At 56.2% G+C, this 14,394-nt stretch overlaps 2 protein-coding genes across 2 annotated transcripts in view; one reads left to right on the top strand and one right to left on the bottom strand.

The window, feature by feature from the left end:
* TRPC4AP (transient receptor potential cation channel subfamily C member 4 associated protein) overlaps positions 1-2,511 on the top strand; it is a 35,714-nt gene extending 33,203 nt beyond the window's left edge. The window contains exon 19 of the mRNA XM_063404667.1: positions 55-2,511. Coding sequence (XP_063260737.1) covers positions 55-192 — 138 coding nt within the window. The 3' untranslated portion in view covers positions 193-2,511. The remainder of the gene's footprint in view (positions 1-54) is intronic.
* A 327-nt stretch (positions 2,512-2,838) lies between these two features.
* Positions 2,839-14,394, bottom strand: part of MYH7B (myosin heavy chain 7B) — a 29,512-nt gene continuing 17,956 nt past the window's right edge. The window contains exons 22-42 of the mRNA XM_063404669.1: positions 14,080-14,216; positions 13,458-13,713; positions 12,711-12,953; positions 12,148-12,324; positions 11,658-11,803; positions 11,016-11,106; positions 9,706-10,095; positions 9,186-9,312; positions 8,748-8,866; positions 8,357-8,553; positions 7,850-8,199; positions 7,210-7,334; positions 6,193-6,308; positions 5,875-6,067; positions 5,594-5,797; positions 5,379-5,504; positions 5,085-5,255; positions 4,711-4,815; positions 3,455-3,550; positions 3,162-3,299; positions 2,839-2,957 (exon numbers count right to left, since the gene is read on the bottom strand). Of these exons, the coding sequence (XP_063260739.1) occupies positions 2,952-2,957; positions 3,162-3,299; positions 3,455-3,550; positions 4,711-4,815; positions 5,085-5,255; positions 5,379-5,504; positions 5,594-5,797; positions 5,875-6,067; positions 6,193-6,308; positions 7,210-7,334; positions 7,850-8,199; positions 8,357-8,553; positions 8,748-8,866; positions 9,186-9,312; positions 9,706-10,095; positions 11,016-11,106; positions 11,658-11,803; positions 12,148-12,324; positions 12,711-12,953; positions 13,458-13,713; positions 14,080-14,216 (3,513 nt within the window). The 3' untranslated portion in view covers positions 2,839-2,951. The remainder of the gene's footprint in view (positions 2,958-3,161; positions 3,300-3,454; positions 3,551-4,710; positions 4,816-5,084; positions 5,256-5,378; positions 5,505-5,593; positions 5,798-5,874; positions 6,068-6,192; positions 6,309-7,209; positions 7,335-7,849; positions 8,200-8,356; positions 8,554-8,747; positions 8,867-9,185; positions 9,313-9,705; positions 10,096-11,015; positions 11,107-11,657; positions 11,804-12,147; positions 12,325-12,710; positions 12,954-13,457; positions 13,714-14,079; positions 14,217-14,394) is intronic.

Here is a 14,394-nt window from a genome sequence, read left to right as displayed (position 1 = left end):
GGAGATGTTTCCTGCTGTGGCCTGCACTGACCCCCGTGTTGTGTGTGCCCACAGAGCTCCTGTATTAGTTTTACCTACTGGAAAGAGACTGTTTCGATACTGCTCAGTCCGGACCGGACGTCCCCCTGTGCCATAGTCAGCTACATCGACGAGGCGTACATGGACATTGACAGAGACTTTTCCGAGGAGTGATCCCCGCCTCCGGGTGTGCCGGCCGGCTCGGAGGGCCCGGCAGCCGGGGAGCTCAGGGACGCGCTGTGCAGTGTGTGTGTGCAGCTCCGAGCTGCCGAGCGTCCCCGCCCTGCCGCCCCCAGCTCTCACCTCTGAGACTCGGACAGCTCTCTGGGCAACACATTCAGGGATGTATCTTCCAGTTGTTCTGGGATAAAAATAATCACCTGCACAAACCAGCCTGTATTATTTTTTTCCTCTCTCCCAGCCCGGCGGGGCTGGCAGAAGGGGTTTTGCTGACACGAGGGTTCTCTGTATGTGCCGCTTGAGGTGTGGCTCTCTCGGGGCTGCCAGGACGAGCGAGTGGAAAAGCACAGCAATCACCTCACCTCCAAGGGTGAGGTGCAAGGAGCCCATCTGAGCGGGACCCCACCAGCAGCCACGTGCAAAGCCACCACCAGGACACCCTGCAGGTGCAACTCTTCCGCTGGGCTTTGCAGTCAGGGCTTTGGGGTTGGTTAGAGCATGAGTGTGTGTGCGTGTGTGTGCTTCTCGTTCCCGAGAGCCCCAGCTCCAGTCACCTCTTTACCATCGCCTTTTGGATCATTTGGTACTAAATCTATCCGTGCATTAGGAGAGAACCTCTGCTCCTGCTGTCCTTCGTGCAGATCCTGCCCGTCCGGAGGCGTTTTGCAGTGCTGGAGAACAGAGACATTTCAGCAGTGGTGGAATTGCAACAGGGGTTGGCTTTTTCATGGAGCATTAGCATTAAAATGTACTAATTTTTTAAACTTGCGGCTTGTCCCTTCTTGGGTAATTAATCTGGTTTTAAAATCCTTTTCAGGACCATTGCTCTTGATGTTAACCTGCTATGCCTGGAAGTCTTATGTCAGTCTCTGCTTTCAGTCCTTAATATCAACATACACATTAATCTTGAAAGTGCAATATTTACTGGAGATGTCCGTTTTTTTCCTGGATCTGTTTTAATCAGAATGTGTTAAGTGCTGGGAATAAACACTCCTGGTTGAAAGTAACTTTGTAGGATATGTTGGGAAAGGGGAATGGGGTTTTGGCAGTCTTGATTGCCAAGCCTGCACATGCCCTGCCTGCTCACCAACACCATGTTGCTCCAACACATTCAGATACCCAGGAATGAGATACACCACATTTAAATCAAAAACATGTCTTGCAGCTACAGCTGAAAGAAACCAGTTTTGAAACACACATCTGAATTTTTTTAACATTTTCTAATTTATTTGATGAGAGACTTCAGCTCTGTCCAGGCTCCGAAGGGGTGAGGCTGTTCCAGAGCTGCACCCTTTTGTCTCGTCGTCACCCGCAGCATGAAACCCACCCTGAGGCTGCCTGTGCTGGGGTGAAGGAGGTTCCAGCCCCAGGGGCAGGACTTGTCTCTGAACTTCTCCCTTCTCCTTTCTCTTCTCCCATACCTCAGTGTCCTGCTGTGGGCTCTGACGGGGTGGTCAGAGCTGCTGAACTTGTGCATAAAGCTGGAGCCTTGCAGGAGCTCTGGGGCTCCTGGTGTCCCTCCCTGCAGCTGCATCCCACTCTGGTGAGGGTACCCTGGGGCAGCTTCACCTCTGTTCCTCACCAGGTCACCCTCACCCGGCCCCTCCCTCCCCTCAGCTCATTTCTTTCTCATCTGTACTTTTTTTGTTCTTGGGTATTTGTGGTTTTGGTGTATCTTTGCTTCTTCTTAACTGTAATAGATGTACACTTAAAATAAATGCTTCAAATTAAAAGGCTCTTAAGTTAAGGGATGCCTTTTCCACAGTGTAGTTAATTGGTGCAGCCACTGATTGCTGCTGTAACCCTGCAGTCTCCCTCCCCTCTCTGTTTTAAAGACAGTTTGGGGCCCAGCTGCCTCTGGCCTTGCCCAGGGGCCTGGGGAAGCCGAGCTGAGCCCTGGGAGCACAGGCTGGGCTTTGCTGTTGGGCTGACTGGGCAGAGAAGGGCACAGGGAAGAAACCCCTGGCAGCTCCTCCAGGGCTGCAGCGTGCTGGGCGCCAGGGAAGAGGCTCTGCCCCAGTGCACAGAGGCTCACAGGCAGTTCCCAGCTGGGGCCACATTCCTTTGGGATGTCTGTCCATGCCAGAGGCCTCAAGAATCTCATGGGGAGAGGGACCAGACCCATTGGAGGTGGCAGCAGGCACTGGGCTGGGGTGGGGAGGAGATGGGACCCCTGGCACTAACAAAAACCTCTGGAAGTCTGCACTGTCCCCAGGGATTGCTGAGGTTCGTGCTGCCCTGATTAATGCCGATTTGCTACCTGCAAATAAACATATTAAATGGAAACTATTAAAGAAATCTATTTTAAAGAAATGAGTGGAGATGTCTTTCTTTCCAGTGCCTTTTCTCAAAGCCATAACCCCCTCCAGGGCTGTATTAGGGGGCTCTGTTCTGAGCAGTGGCTGAGGTCTGTCGTGCCTCATGGCTCAGCTCTGGCCCCCTGCAGTTAGAGATGTGTTTTGGTGGGGATGTATGAGGAAAGGGCTCTTTCCCCAAAACCTGTCCTAAGCCAGGGCCACAGAGCTGTGAGAGGGAGGACTGGGCTTCTCTCCTGCCTGTGCCTCCCTGTGAAAAATGTTCCTCAACACCCCAGGGGCAGAGGCCAAGGCCCTGGTTACCCTATGACACACACTGGAGCCAGTGCTGGCAGAATCTTTTATTCTTGCAGTGTAAAGCTGACAGTGACTGTTGCAGCCACTTGCCTCCAACCTACAGCAGCAGCTGGGACAGGGCATGGCAGGGCAGCCAGGCTCCTAGTGCTGGAAAAAATCCCCAAGGGGTTTTGGTCAGAGGGGGGATCTGGAGGCAGGGAGCACTCTGGCACCCTTCAGCTCCAGCATCCGTGGGAGGTGAGGCAGAGCGCCACAGCAGGATGTGACTGTGGCTGTGTGGTCACTCCCTGGGCTCCAGGGCTGCCAGGAGCCCCTGCCCACCTCCCCACGCTCCCACCCAGCAGTGCCCACCTTGGGAATGATGACGTCCCTGGTGCGGGCGCGCAGTTTGTTGACCTGGGTCTCGGCGATGTCAGCGCGCTCCTCGGCGTCGTCCAGCTCGTGCTGCGCCTTGCGGAACTTCACCAGGTTGGAGTTGGCCTGCTGCTCCTGGGCAGGGACAGGGGAGGGGTGGGTGCATGGGGCAAGAGGGGCAGCAGGCTCTGAGCTCCCCACATTGCTCTCGTGGTCCCTGGCAGCCACAGCAGGCAGTCCCAGGGAGGGACAGCCCTGTCCCCTGTCCCAGAGCACTGATGGGCACTTACTGCCTCCTCAAACTGGCGCTTGTAGCTCTTGACCTTGCTCTGCAGTTTGTCAATCAGGTCCTGCATCCGAGCCAGGTTCTTCCGGTCTTCCTCAGCCTGCAAATGTGTTGTGGTGTGGGTTTTTGATTTGAGTTTCCAGGCCAGCTTTTTATTTCATTTGTGTGTTATGATTTAAATTATGCTTTGTGACATGCAGCTTGTCTCCTCTGACCCACCCTCCCCCACTCCTTGAGACAGGCACTGTCCCTCATTTGTATCAGTTTGTTCTATTTTTAGGTTCGGTACCTTAATTATTATGCATACTGTTAATATGTCAATTCCTTTAGTTGTCAGCTGGCCACTCCCTAGAAGTTTCCCCATTGGCCCTCAAACATTTATCCCTTCCCTAATCTCCTCCCTTCCCAGTTGTCAATTCCTTGTGTCCCTGCCCCTGTTTCTAGAATCTTCGCTGCCAATTTCCCCTTGTTTGATGTATCATTTGTTATCCTGTATTGTTCCCCTCCCTTTGTTATCCCCATTGGATTTAGTTCTGTATTCCCTGCTTTAGACTCCTCCCTGAGAGTACCCTCATTGGTTCTTTGCCTTGTGCTGCCCCTTCCATAAAACCCACTGCCAGAGCCCTGCTCTTGGTTCTTGGGGTTTTTAGTTCTTGAGGATCAGCTCTCAGGCTTTATTCTTCAGTTGTCCACGCCTTCAATAAACCTCCTCAGTTTACCCAAGACCCGTCTCGTCTCTGCTTCATCTCTGTGCCCCCCAGAAGCGATCACTGAGAGCGTCGGAGTCCCTGGGTGGGGAGGTGAGAGCTCCCCAGGGGAAGGTGTCGCACCCCTTGCTGCCGTGCGCCCTGGGACATCAGAAGCACACACCGCGACACAAATGCCCCAGCTCCCTTAGCCAGAGCCAGCAGCCCCTCACCTCCACCTTTATCAGAGTCCCGGTGGTGCCAGCTCACAAACACAGCACCAACCTGCCCCACCAACCCGGCCCTGTGTCACAGCACCCATCCCCTGGTCCCCTCCTAGTGTCCCATCACCCAGCTCAGGAGGTGCTGGGAAATGGCAGAAGGACCCAGAGCACGGAGAGGATGCTGTGACAGGGAGAAGCTTGAGCAGTTGTCATTCCCCACACAGAGCCCAGAAGAAGCCCAGGCTGGGCTGGGCTTGGTGGATGGGTTCTTGGGTGACATGAGGCCAAGCAAAGAGAATTGTGCCAGGAGCTGCTGGGTCAGGGCTGGACCTGTGTCCAGACTGCTGTACCTGGTAGTTCAGCTCCTTGATCCTGCGCTCGTACTTTCGAACGCCCTTCTGGGCCTCTGCCATCTTCTTCTGCTCCCCATCCAGCTCTCCCTCCAGCTCCCGCACCTGCAGGGGGCACAGACTGGCTTGGCACTTGGCTCCCAAGCGCCAGTGCCAGCCCAGCTAAAGCCAAGTCACTTTCCCAGCTCAGAGAAGCCACAGCAGAGGCTAAAGCCATCCTGAGCTGGGGCCAGCCTGGGAGGGCCTTGGGGACTGTCCCCTGGTCCTCCAGAGGTACCACCTCAGAGGATGGGGCAGAGTCCCACAGCGACTGGGGCAGCCCCCAGATTCGGCTCCTGAAGAACACAGCCAGGGATCTGCCCCTACTTTCTCACCCTGGCCTCCAGCTTCTGGATCTGCTTCTTGCCCCCTTTGAGAGCAGTCTGCTCTGCCTCGTCCAGGCGCATCTGCAGGTCCTTGATGGTCTGCTCCATGTTCTTCTTCATGCGCTCTAGGTGTGCGCTTGTGTCCTGCTCCTTCTTCAGCTCCTCTGCCATCATGGCCGCCTGTGAAGACAAGAGCAAGGGGACATCAGCTCAAGGCCAGGCAGCCCTGCCAGACCAGGGGCTCAGTGGAGATGTTGTGAGACCCTCCCCAACCACGCAGCACAGTCCCCACCACTCTCTTACATCTGTGATGGCCTTCTTTGCCTTCTCCTCGGCGTTGCGACACTCCTGCACCGCATCCTCCACCTCGCTGCTCAGCTGGGAAACGTCTGCCTCCAGCTTCTTCTTTTGGTTGATCAGCCCCGTGTTCTGCACACAGAGCAGGCTCAGTGTGATCAGGGCTGGACAGACTCCTGGCTCTCCCACCAGTGCAGACACAGGACTTGGCAGTGCCTCACCTGGGAGTGGAGCAGGGTGACCCTCTCGGTGGTCTCCAGCAGCTCCTGCTCTGCCAGCTTCCTGCTCCTCTCTGTCTGCTCCAGCACTGCCCGCAGCTCCTCCACCTCTGCCAGCAGCAGGTTGTTGCGGCGCTCCAGGGCCCCCACCTGCTCCTTCAGGTCGTCGTTGTGGCGCTGGGTGTCATCCAGCTCGATCTGCAGGTCCTGTGGGGCAGCGTGGGCTCAGTGGGGACAGCCGGCAGCCAGGCTGGCAGCAGGGACAGCACCGAGTCTGTGCCAACCTTGATCTGGGCCTGGAGCTGGCGGCTCAGCTTCTGGAACTCGGTGGCCTGGCGGTTGGCGTGGTTCAGCTGGATCTCCATCTCGTTCAGGTCCCCCTCCATCTTCTTCCTCAGCCGCATGGCCTCGTTCTTGGCCCGGGCCTCCGCATCAATGGAGGCCTGCATGGAGTCCATGGCGCGCTGGTGGTTGCGCCTGCAGGAGAGGCCGTGCGTCAGCCCCATCCCCTGGGGACAGCCAGCCTGGGGCAGCCCTGCCAGGGCCACAGTGCCACCTCTGCCCCGCAGCGGCGTCCCAGCCCGTCCCCTCACCCCACACACCTCAGGTTCTCAAACTCCTCGTCCCTCTCCGCCAGCTTCCTGTCCATCTCAGCCTTGATCTGGTTCAGCTCCAGCTGGATGCGCAGGGTCTTGCTCTCCTCGTGTTCCAGAGCTCCCTAGACACAGCTCAGCCGTGGGAAGGCGGTTCCTGGGAAGGGGCTGTCCCCGGCCACCCACCCCACCCTGGCCTTGTCCCCATTGCTATGGGGCCAGAGCAGGCCCAGCCACCCCAGAACCTGCAGTGGTTGCAGGACCCCCACGTTAACGGGGTGGTGACTGGCTCAAGCAAATGAGAAAGGGTTGTTGAGTGTGGCGGAGAGAAGTTCTGTTGGGGTTTACAGTTCTTTTGACATGCATTTTTGTTGTTCCAGGATAAAAGGTATAGTTTGAACCCTTTTCTGTTCTCCCTTCAATCTCCCCTCCCCTTTAGTGGTTACTACCTGGCAGCTCTGGCCTTGAGGGCTGTACAGACATGTGGGGCAGGGAGGGAGGGAGGGGATTTGCCCCTTGGGAGAGGCGGCCAGGGTGAGGGACCCTTGTTGCCAGGAGACCGGGCAGGTAAAATGGCACCACCGATCAGGATCCAGCAGGGCTCCACCAATGAAAGGCAGGGAAGGGCTGATTGACACGTCACAGGCGGAGCCAGGTATCCATATATGGGCAAAGCTAGGGCCTGTGGGAGGGGCCAGAGGGACTGCTCATTAATATTAATGAGGCTGATACACTCTCAGGGTATAAAAGGCGAAGCCACCATTTTGTGAGGGGAGTGTCTGGTTCGCAGGTGCCATCAACTGCCAGCGCTGTTCCCCCTTTGCTCTGTAATTTTAATGGGTTCAAATTAAATTTTATTTACTCATTCCCGCCCGGGTTTTGAGTCATTTATAACATCCATCAGTGAGATTCCCAGGGGTCACAGCCTGGCTCAGGACTGTCACTCCCCAGCAGCATGCAACCAGAGCTGCGGGGGGGCCAGTGGCTTGTGGGGGCAGCAGGAACATACGGGAAACAAGGACTCACCTCTGCCTCCTCCAGAGCTGCCTGGATATCGCTCTTCTCGCTCTCCAGCATTTTCTTCACCTTCTCCAGCTCATGGATTGTTTTGCCACCCAGACTGATCTGGTCAGTCAAATCAGCAATTTCCTCTGCCAGGGACAGGAGTTTGGTCAGGAAGGAGTTTGTGAGGCCAACCCTGCACAAGTGATGTCCCCATCCCCCTGCCCAGGCTCAGCTGATGTTCCCCAGCCCCTTGGAGAGCAGCCAAAGCTCTGCTTGGGGACATTTCTGCAGTCTGGGAGAGAGCATAGAAGAGGCATTAAGGACCTGGGGAGAGATGTTCGTCCAACAGCAACACGCCCAAGGCAGTGTCATGCCACAGCCATGGCACTCGGCAGCACCATTTGGGAACGGGAACCATGTGGGAACAGGAGCCATTTGGGGACAGGAGCCAAGTGGCTCTGCCTGTCCTCCCAGAGTGTCCCCAGCATGAGGGCAGGACACACACTAGCATCTCAGCAGGGCTGCTGCATCCCTCCAGTGGGTGGGCTGAGCAGCAAGGTCCTCTCCTGGCCAACAAGGGACCCCATCCCACATGTCTGAGGACAGGACAGGAGCAGGAGCCTGGGCAGAGTCCCAGGGCTGTGCTTGAGCCCAGTCCTACCCTGCAGGTTCTTGTTCTCCCTCTTGAGGGTCTCCAGGTTGTCCAGGGACTCCTCGTAGGCATTCTTGAGCTTGAAGAGCTCCGTGCTCAGGCTGCGCGACTCCTTCTGCGACGCCTCCAGCTCCACCTGGGTCTCCTCGTACTTCTGCTTCCACTCGGCCAGGATCCTGTCAAAGTTGCGCTGCTTCTTGTCCAGGGCAGCGCAGGCCGAGTTGGCGCGCTCCAGGTCCACCGAGAGGTCCTCGATCTCGGTCTGCAGCCGGTGCTTGGTCTTCTCCAGCGAGGAGCACTTGGCGTGGGCGGCCTCCACAGCCTCCTCTGCCTCCTGCAGCCGTGTGGCCAACTTCTTCCTGCCGGTGGCACCAGGGTGAGCGCTCCCTGCCCCACTGCCATCCCGCCCCACAGCCTCTAATCCAGGCAGGAGCGTGCTGTGTCACCCCAGGAGAGCCCCACTGCTGAACAGAAAGGTGCCATCTACAAGGAACCAACTCGTGCCATGGGACTTACTTGGCTTCCTCCAGCTCCTCAGTCCTCTGGATGGCATCAGTCTCGTACTTGGTTCTCCACTGGGCCACCTCGGCGTTGGCTTTGGACAAGTTCCTCTGGAGCTCGCTCTTGGCCTCCACCTCCTCCTCGTACTGCTCCCGCAGCAGGTCACAGTCATGCCGGGAGGCTTGCAGGGCATGGGCCAGGGCATTCTTGCTCTGAGGAAGAGAGAGCAGGAGCTGGCTCCATGGCACTGGCCATGGCACCAGGACTGGCAGCAGCAGCAGGGAACTTCTGTCCTTCCCAGGTGAACAGCAGCCCTGTGTGCAGGGTATGTCCCACCTCCCCAGTCCAAGGGTCTGGGCCACTGCCACAGTGTCAGTCAGAGATGAGCCATGCCCTGAAACCTCACCTTGGTCTCTTCCTCCATCTGCCTCTTGAGTTCCTCAATGCTCTGTGTGAACGAGACCTTGCCACGGCTCAGCTGGTTGATGAAGGACTCCTTCTCCTCCAGCAGCCGAGAAAGCTCCCCTGGGTTCAAACAGAGCCAAAACAGCCACTTCAGGGCTGTAGGGCTGCAATCTGCGCTAGCCCACACTCCCCCAGAGCCTGTGGCCTCCAGCTGTCCCAGCTGTATCCCCACCATGCCAAGCTGGCTCATGGGCAGAGGTGCAACCAGTTAATGGCAAAAGATGTGAGGAATCCCTCCTGAGGCACAGCTCTGAGGTACAACTCCTCTGTGGGAGGAGGAGGACAGACTGCCCAGCTGAACCCCACTCCCCCAGCCAGACATCCCAGAGTCAGAGCACTCCTGAGGCAGCCGGGTGCCCCTGGCTCGTGCTGCACGCACCGTTCTCAGTCTGCAGCCGGCCCCGCTGGGCGTTCACGTCTGTCAGCTGTCGCTGCAGCTCGTCCACTTTGGCCTTGGCCTCGTTCAGCTGGTCCTCATAGGTGCGGCACAGCTTCTCAGCATTGGCCTGCAGGCACCAAGCACAGCCTGGCTGAGCTCGGCTCTGGCTGCAGAGCACTGGTCTCCCCCCCCGGGATAGCCTGCCCTGTTTGGTGGATCCAATTGGCACACAAGGCACAGAGCAGGAGCCAGCCAGAGCTCGCTGCTATGCTAACAGTGGCTCTCTGCAGTCAAGCCTCCCAGGAAATATCATCCCAGAGCCTCCAGACTTGACTAGGACAAGTAAAGCATCCTGTAGTGATGCTATAGGGGCAAGCTATGGGTCAAGCACGGACTTCGCCATGGCAAAGAGCTGTTTGAGACACCATCCCATGGACGTGGCTGTGCTGGTCACGCTGCACCCTGCTGCACTGATGTCCACAGGAGAGACCAACCAGCCCTGTGGAGAACCAGGACCCACCTTGTTCTTGGTGATGTACTCGACGTTGGAGGACAGGTCGTCGATCTCCATCTTCATCTCGCTCTTCTCCTTCTCCAGCTTCTGCTTGACGCGCTGCAGGCTGTCGATCTGCTCGCCCAGCTCGGCCACGCTGTCCGCGTGCTTCTTGCGCAGGGCGGCCGCCGTGGCCTCGTGCTGCAGCGTGGCCTCCTCCAGGTCCCGCCGCAGCTTCAGGAACTCTGCCTCCCTCTTCTTGTTGAGCTCCAGCTGTGTGGCCGTGGTGCCGCCCGCCTCCTCCAGCCGCTCGCTCAGCTCCTCCAGCTCCCGCGACACCTCCGCCCGCTGCTTCTCCGCCTTGGCCCTGGCGGCTCGCTCGGCCTCCAGCTCCTCCTCCAGCTCCTCAACGCGTGCCTGGACACACAGCAAAGGGCAGATGCTCCAAGCTCTGCATGAAGCGCCTGCATCTCTGCTCTCCACAGTGGAGCAGTGTTGCTATGATTCTTCTTAGTTTGTTGAGCATTCATACTAAAGCACAAGTGTGCAGCTTCTCGTGCTCTTTACTATAAACACTGGCCATGTTTTGCTAACTGTCTTTCATTGTTTACATATTTCTAGGTGCGAGGAGAAAGGTGATTGACAGTTGGCTTGACCAATGTGGATTGAGAGGTGGAATTCCATCCTCCAATCCACAGGCCCTATAGAAAATGTATAAAACTGAGTTTTGTAAATAAACTTGGGCTCTCGCTCTTCTGCCTGCTGCTCTGTTTGAACCCAGACCTCTGTCTCCTGAGTGTCCTTATCTAGCTAGGCTCGCAGTGATAGAGCAGTAGCTCTGGTGAGGATGATGGGAGGCAAACAGCCACCAGGCTTGGGCTGTTTTGGGAGGCAGGTGCTCCTTGGTAGCATGTTTGGAGCTCCTGCTCTCCTCTGTCCCCACCATCAGGATCCAGCTGGCATTAGCTTCTTTTCATGGGAATTTTCATGACTCAGGGGACCTGTCTCTGATAGGAAGAAGCCCAGTGTCCTAGATTTGGGCTTTCAGAGTTTGGTTACTGGATTAAAGGTTTTATTTTGGACAGAGAACTGCTATCTTGGAAGCTGTTCCTCAGGCTGGTGATAGTGCTCACCTCAATAGCTCTTTCTTTAATTTTCTTTAATTTTCAACCCACCATGTTTTGGCAGAGGGCTTGGCTCCTGCTACCCATGCCAGCTTTTTCCAAGGAGATGTCCCTGTGCTCAGAGAGGGACTGGCTCATGCAGATTACCTAGCACATCATATCTAATGGAAACTTTGGACTCCCAGGATGTAAGAACAGTTCTTCCCACCATACCTGGACCTCCTTGATCTTCTTTTGCAGCTGGGCCTCCATCACCTGCCCATCTTCAATCCTTGAGTTCAGCTGACTCATCTCAAAGTCTTTCCTGTACAGACAGAAGACAGAGCCTCTGGTCAGACAAACACTGTTCTGACAGGTCCTTCTGGCTCCTAAATTTCCCTGTACTCTTACACCCCGGCCAGAGGATGAACAAACCCACAATGGAAAGGGACTGCAGGGATAAGCAGCAGCTCATGGAAGGCTCACAGGAAGGGCTGAAGTAGCCAAACTGGCAAATAAATGCCTCTGAGGGTTTCCCTCCAAGGTCCCAAGATGCTTTCCAGTTCCCCAATGAGAAGGGAACATGACTGAAGTCTGTAGTTGCAGCTGAGGCCTAAGCAGTGTGTTGGATCCTGGCAGGCAGGTCCCTCCTCACCCATGTACAATGGAGGGTCTACCATGCCCTGGTCTATGAGCCTGTCCCAAGCTCCTCGGCCTCTCTGCAAAGTGCCAGGAAAGCCAAGCCCTCCTTGTGCCTGGACTGGTCACACAGCAGTGCCCAGAGCCACAGCCCAGCCACCGCTGCAGAGACCACACATCTGCTGGATCTGGGGATGCAGGGCAAGCCCAGAGCCCAGGCACGTGTCACACACTCACTTCTTGAGCTTCTCATCCAGCTGCTGTTTGTCATTCTCCAGATCCATTACAGACTCTTGTGACAACTTCAGGTCTCCTTCAAGCTTCCTCTTTGCTCTCTCCAGGTCCATGCGCACCTTCTTTTCTTGCTCAAGAGAACTTTCCAGCTGGAGAGTGAAGGGAAGTGGGGTAGGGAGGGAAAGGACCTTCTGTAGCCTCACCCTTACCCATGTCCACCGCTGTGGGAACTTCAGCAATCCCCTGGGAGCCAGAGGTGTTTCCCAGCTGGTCTCCAGTCCCATCCCCTCAGCCCAGGACTGCTCTCTATGAGGTGCTCTACACCACCTCTTGTTTCAGGGGATTTCAATGGGATTATTCATCAACTGGCCATATTAAAGAGGAATCTGGTAATTTTCCCACACTCCAGATCCCACTCAGGGATAGCCTTTGAGCTCTCCTGGAGATGTGACTCAGACTTCTCTTGTTTTATTCTCACTGGCTTATGACTTACATCATCCACTTGCTGCTCCAGTTTGACCTTGGCCTTGGTCAGTGTGTTGACCTTGTCTTCCTCAGCCTGCAGGTCATCCAGGGCCTGCTGATGCGCCTCTTGCAGGGCTTTCTTCTCCTTTGTCAGCTTGGCAATGATCTCATCCAGACCAGCCATCTCCTCAATCAGGTTTTTAACCTGGATCAAAAAGTAGAGAGCATCTTCTTAGAGGGAGGTGGTGCAAAGCTACCCCAGCAGCCTGACCCTTGAAAGGCAGGAGTCCATCCATGGCCAACAGCAGCTTGGCTCCCCACCAGCAGCCAGCCCCTCTCCCCTTGGCCAGGCTGGCCCCACCAGGTGGGGTTTCCATGCCTCAGATCACTTGCCACAGCACAGAACCATTTGCCCACAGCCCTCTGGCCAAAGAGGCAGGACACAGAGGGTTTTTCCCTCTCACATCCCCCTTTTCCCTCTGTCCTGCCCCAGATTCCCCACACCAGTAGCCTTATCCCAGATGTTTCTCTGGTGTCCCCACAAGCACTGAGGCCCCAGGGCAGCGAGGCTGGGCCCTGCAGGTTGATTACCTTGTTCTCTGTGGCATGTTTCTCCTTCTCCACCTTGGCCAGCGTGATCTCCAGGTCATCGATGTCCTTCTTCAGCTCTGCACACTCATCCTCCAGCTTGCGCTTCTTGGCGGTGAGCTCTGAGTTCATCTCCTCCTCATCCTCCACACGCTCCATCAGCTCCTTCACCTTGGCCTCCAGCTGGATCTTGGACTTGATGAGCAGGTCGCAGCGTTCCTCTGCATCTGCCAGGTTGTCTTGCTCCTGGGAGAGGCACAGGAGAGCCAGTGCTCACCCTCTGCCCCAGGACTCTGCTCTCAGGCCTCCTGTCCTGGCCTTCCCCTTGTGGAAGGGGCAGAGCAAGCCCAAGGTGCTCAGGTGTACCAAAAATACAGCTCTAGTCACTGCTTGTCATCAAGGTTTGCAGGACAACCACTCACACTAACCAGGGCCACCGAGCAACTCAATCTTTCCACAGGAAGGACATGCTGGCACAAAAAACAGCACAAATGTTGCCATCCCCTCCCACTCCCTTGGGAGGAGAACACCCTTCCCAGAGCCAGGGGATCACAAATCCTTGTGACAGGCCCAGGGTGTGATGGTACTTCAGGTCTGCAATGTTAGGTTCTGTTTCAGACAGATTGTGGCAATGAGGGAGCTTCAGAACTGCAAGAGGCTCAAGGAGGGGTCTAGGACATTCTGCTCTTGCTTCCACCCATGGACCCTGCACTGTCTTAATACCCCCAAGAGAGAACGTGAGGCACTCACTGCCTGCAGCTGGAGAGCCAGGTCATTCTTCTCCTGGATCATGGAGACTTGCTTCTCTTCCAGCTCTTTCCTCTTAGCCTCAGACTTCTCCAGAGCCTCCTTCAGCTTCTGGAATTCCTCCTTCAGGTTGGACATTTCCTTCTCAGTCTGAGCAGACTTGAGTAAAGGCTTGATCTTGAAGAACAGCTTCATCCAGGACCAGTTCTTGACAGCGTTGAAGGCACGGATGTTCCACTGGATGGTATAGAGGGCTTCCCTGGGGGAATACAGACACAGCATCATCAGGGGTGGACATTCCCCATCATGTCCCATCCTGGCATCTGCAGGCCTGGATGTGGCTCCATTCTCCAGCAGCTGGACAAATGGCAGAATGGTGAATGAATGGGACATTGTCTGTACACTGTAGTGGCACTGCTGGGATGGGTGGGGTGGCCTGGATTTCAGCTCTCCTCCCTCTGCCTCCCTTTCAGTCTTCCAGTGGAAACCAGAGGCTCCCCACACCTGGATCCCCCCAGACCTCTTCCAGGTTTGGCTCCGTCCCTCAGGACCAATCACTGCCAGACAAACCCCACAGAAGAGACAAGGAGACACAAAGTTCTGCCTTTTGCCCCCACAGCTCTACCTCCTGCTGATGATCTTCTGATACTCCAAACGCATGAGGTACCCACGGATCCTGGCCTGGAGCATTGTCAGGACCTTGGCCAGACGTTCGTCTCGCATCTCCTCCAGCAAGCCCAGCAAACCAGCCTTGAAAAACACCTGTGGGCAAGAGAGTGGAGTCACCAGCAGAAGGACAGAGGGCTCAGGGGTAACACAGCCTGCCAGGGAAACACGGAGGTGCACCCACACATGGCACAGGGAACCAGGTCTGCCCTGAGCACAGCATGCTCCCCAGCAGGGACAAGATGGTGTGGTGGGTGGGATGAGGTCAGGCAGC

This window comes from Prinia subflava, chromosome 8, assembly GCF_021018805.1.
Source record: "Prinia subflava isolate CZ2003 ecotype Zambia chromosome 8, Cam_Psub_1.2, whole genome shotgun sequence".
Lineage (NCBI taxonomy): Eukaryota > Metazoa > Chordata > Aves > Passeriformes > Cisticolidae > Prinia > Prinia subflava.
Note: the sequence above shows the minus strand (reverse complement) of the source record. Positions and strands in the feature narration are given on the sequence as shown.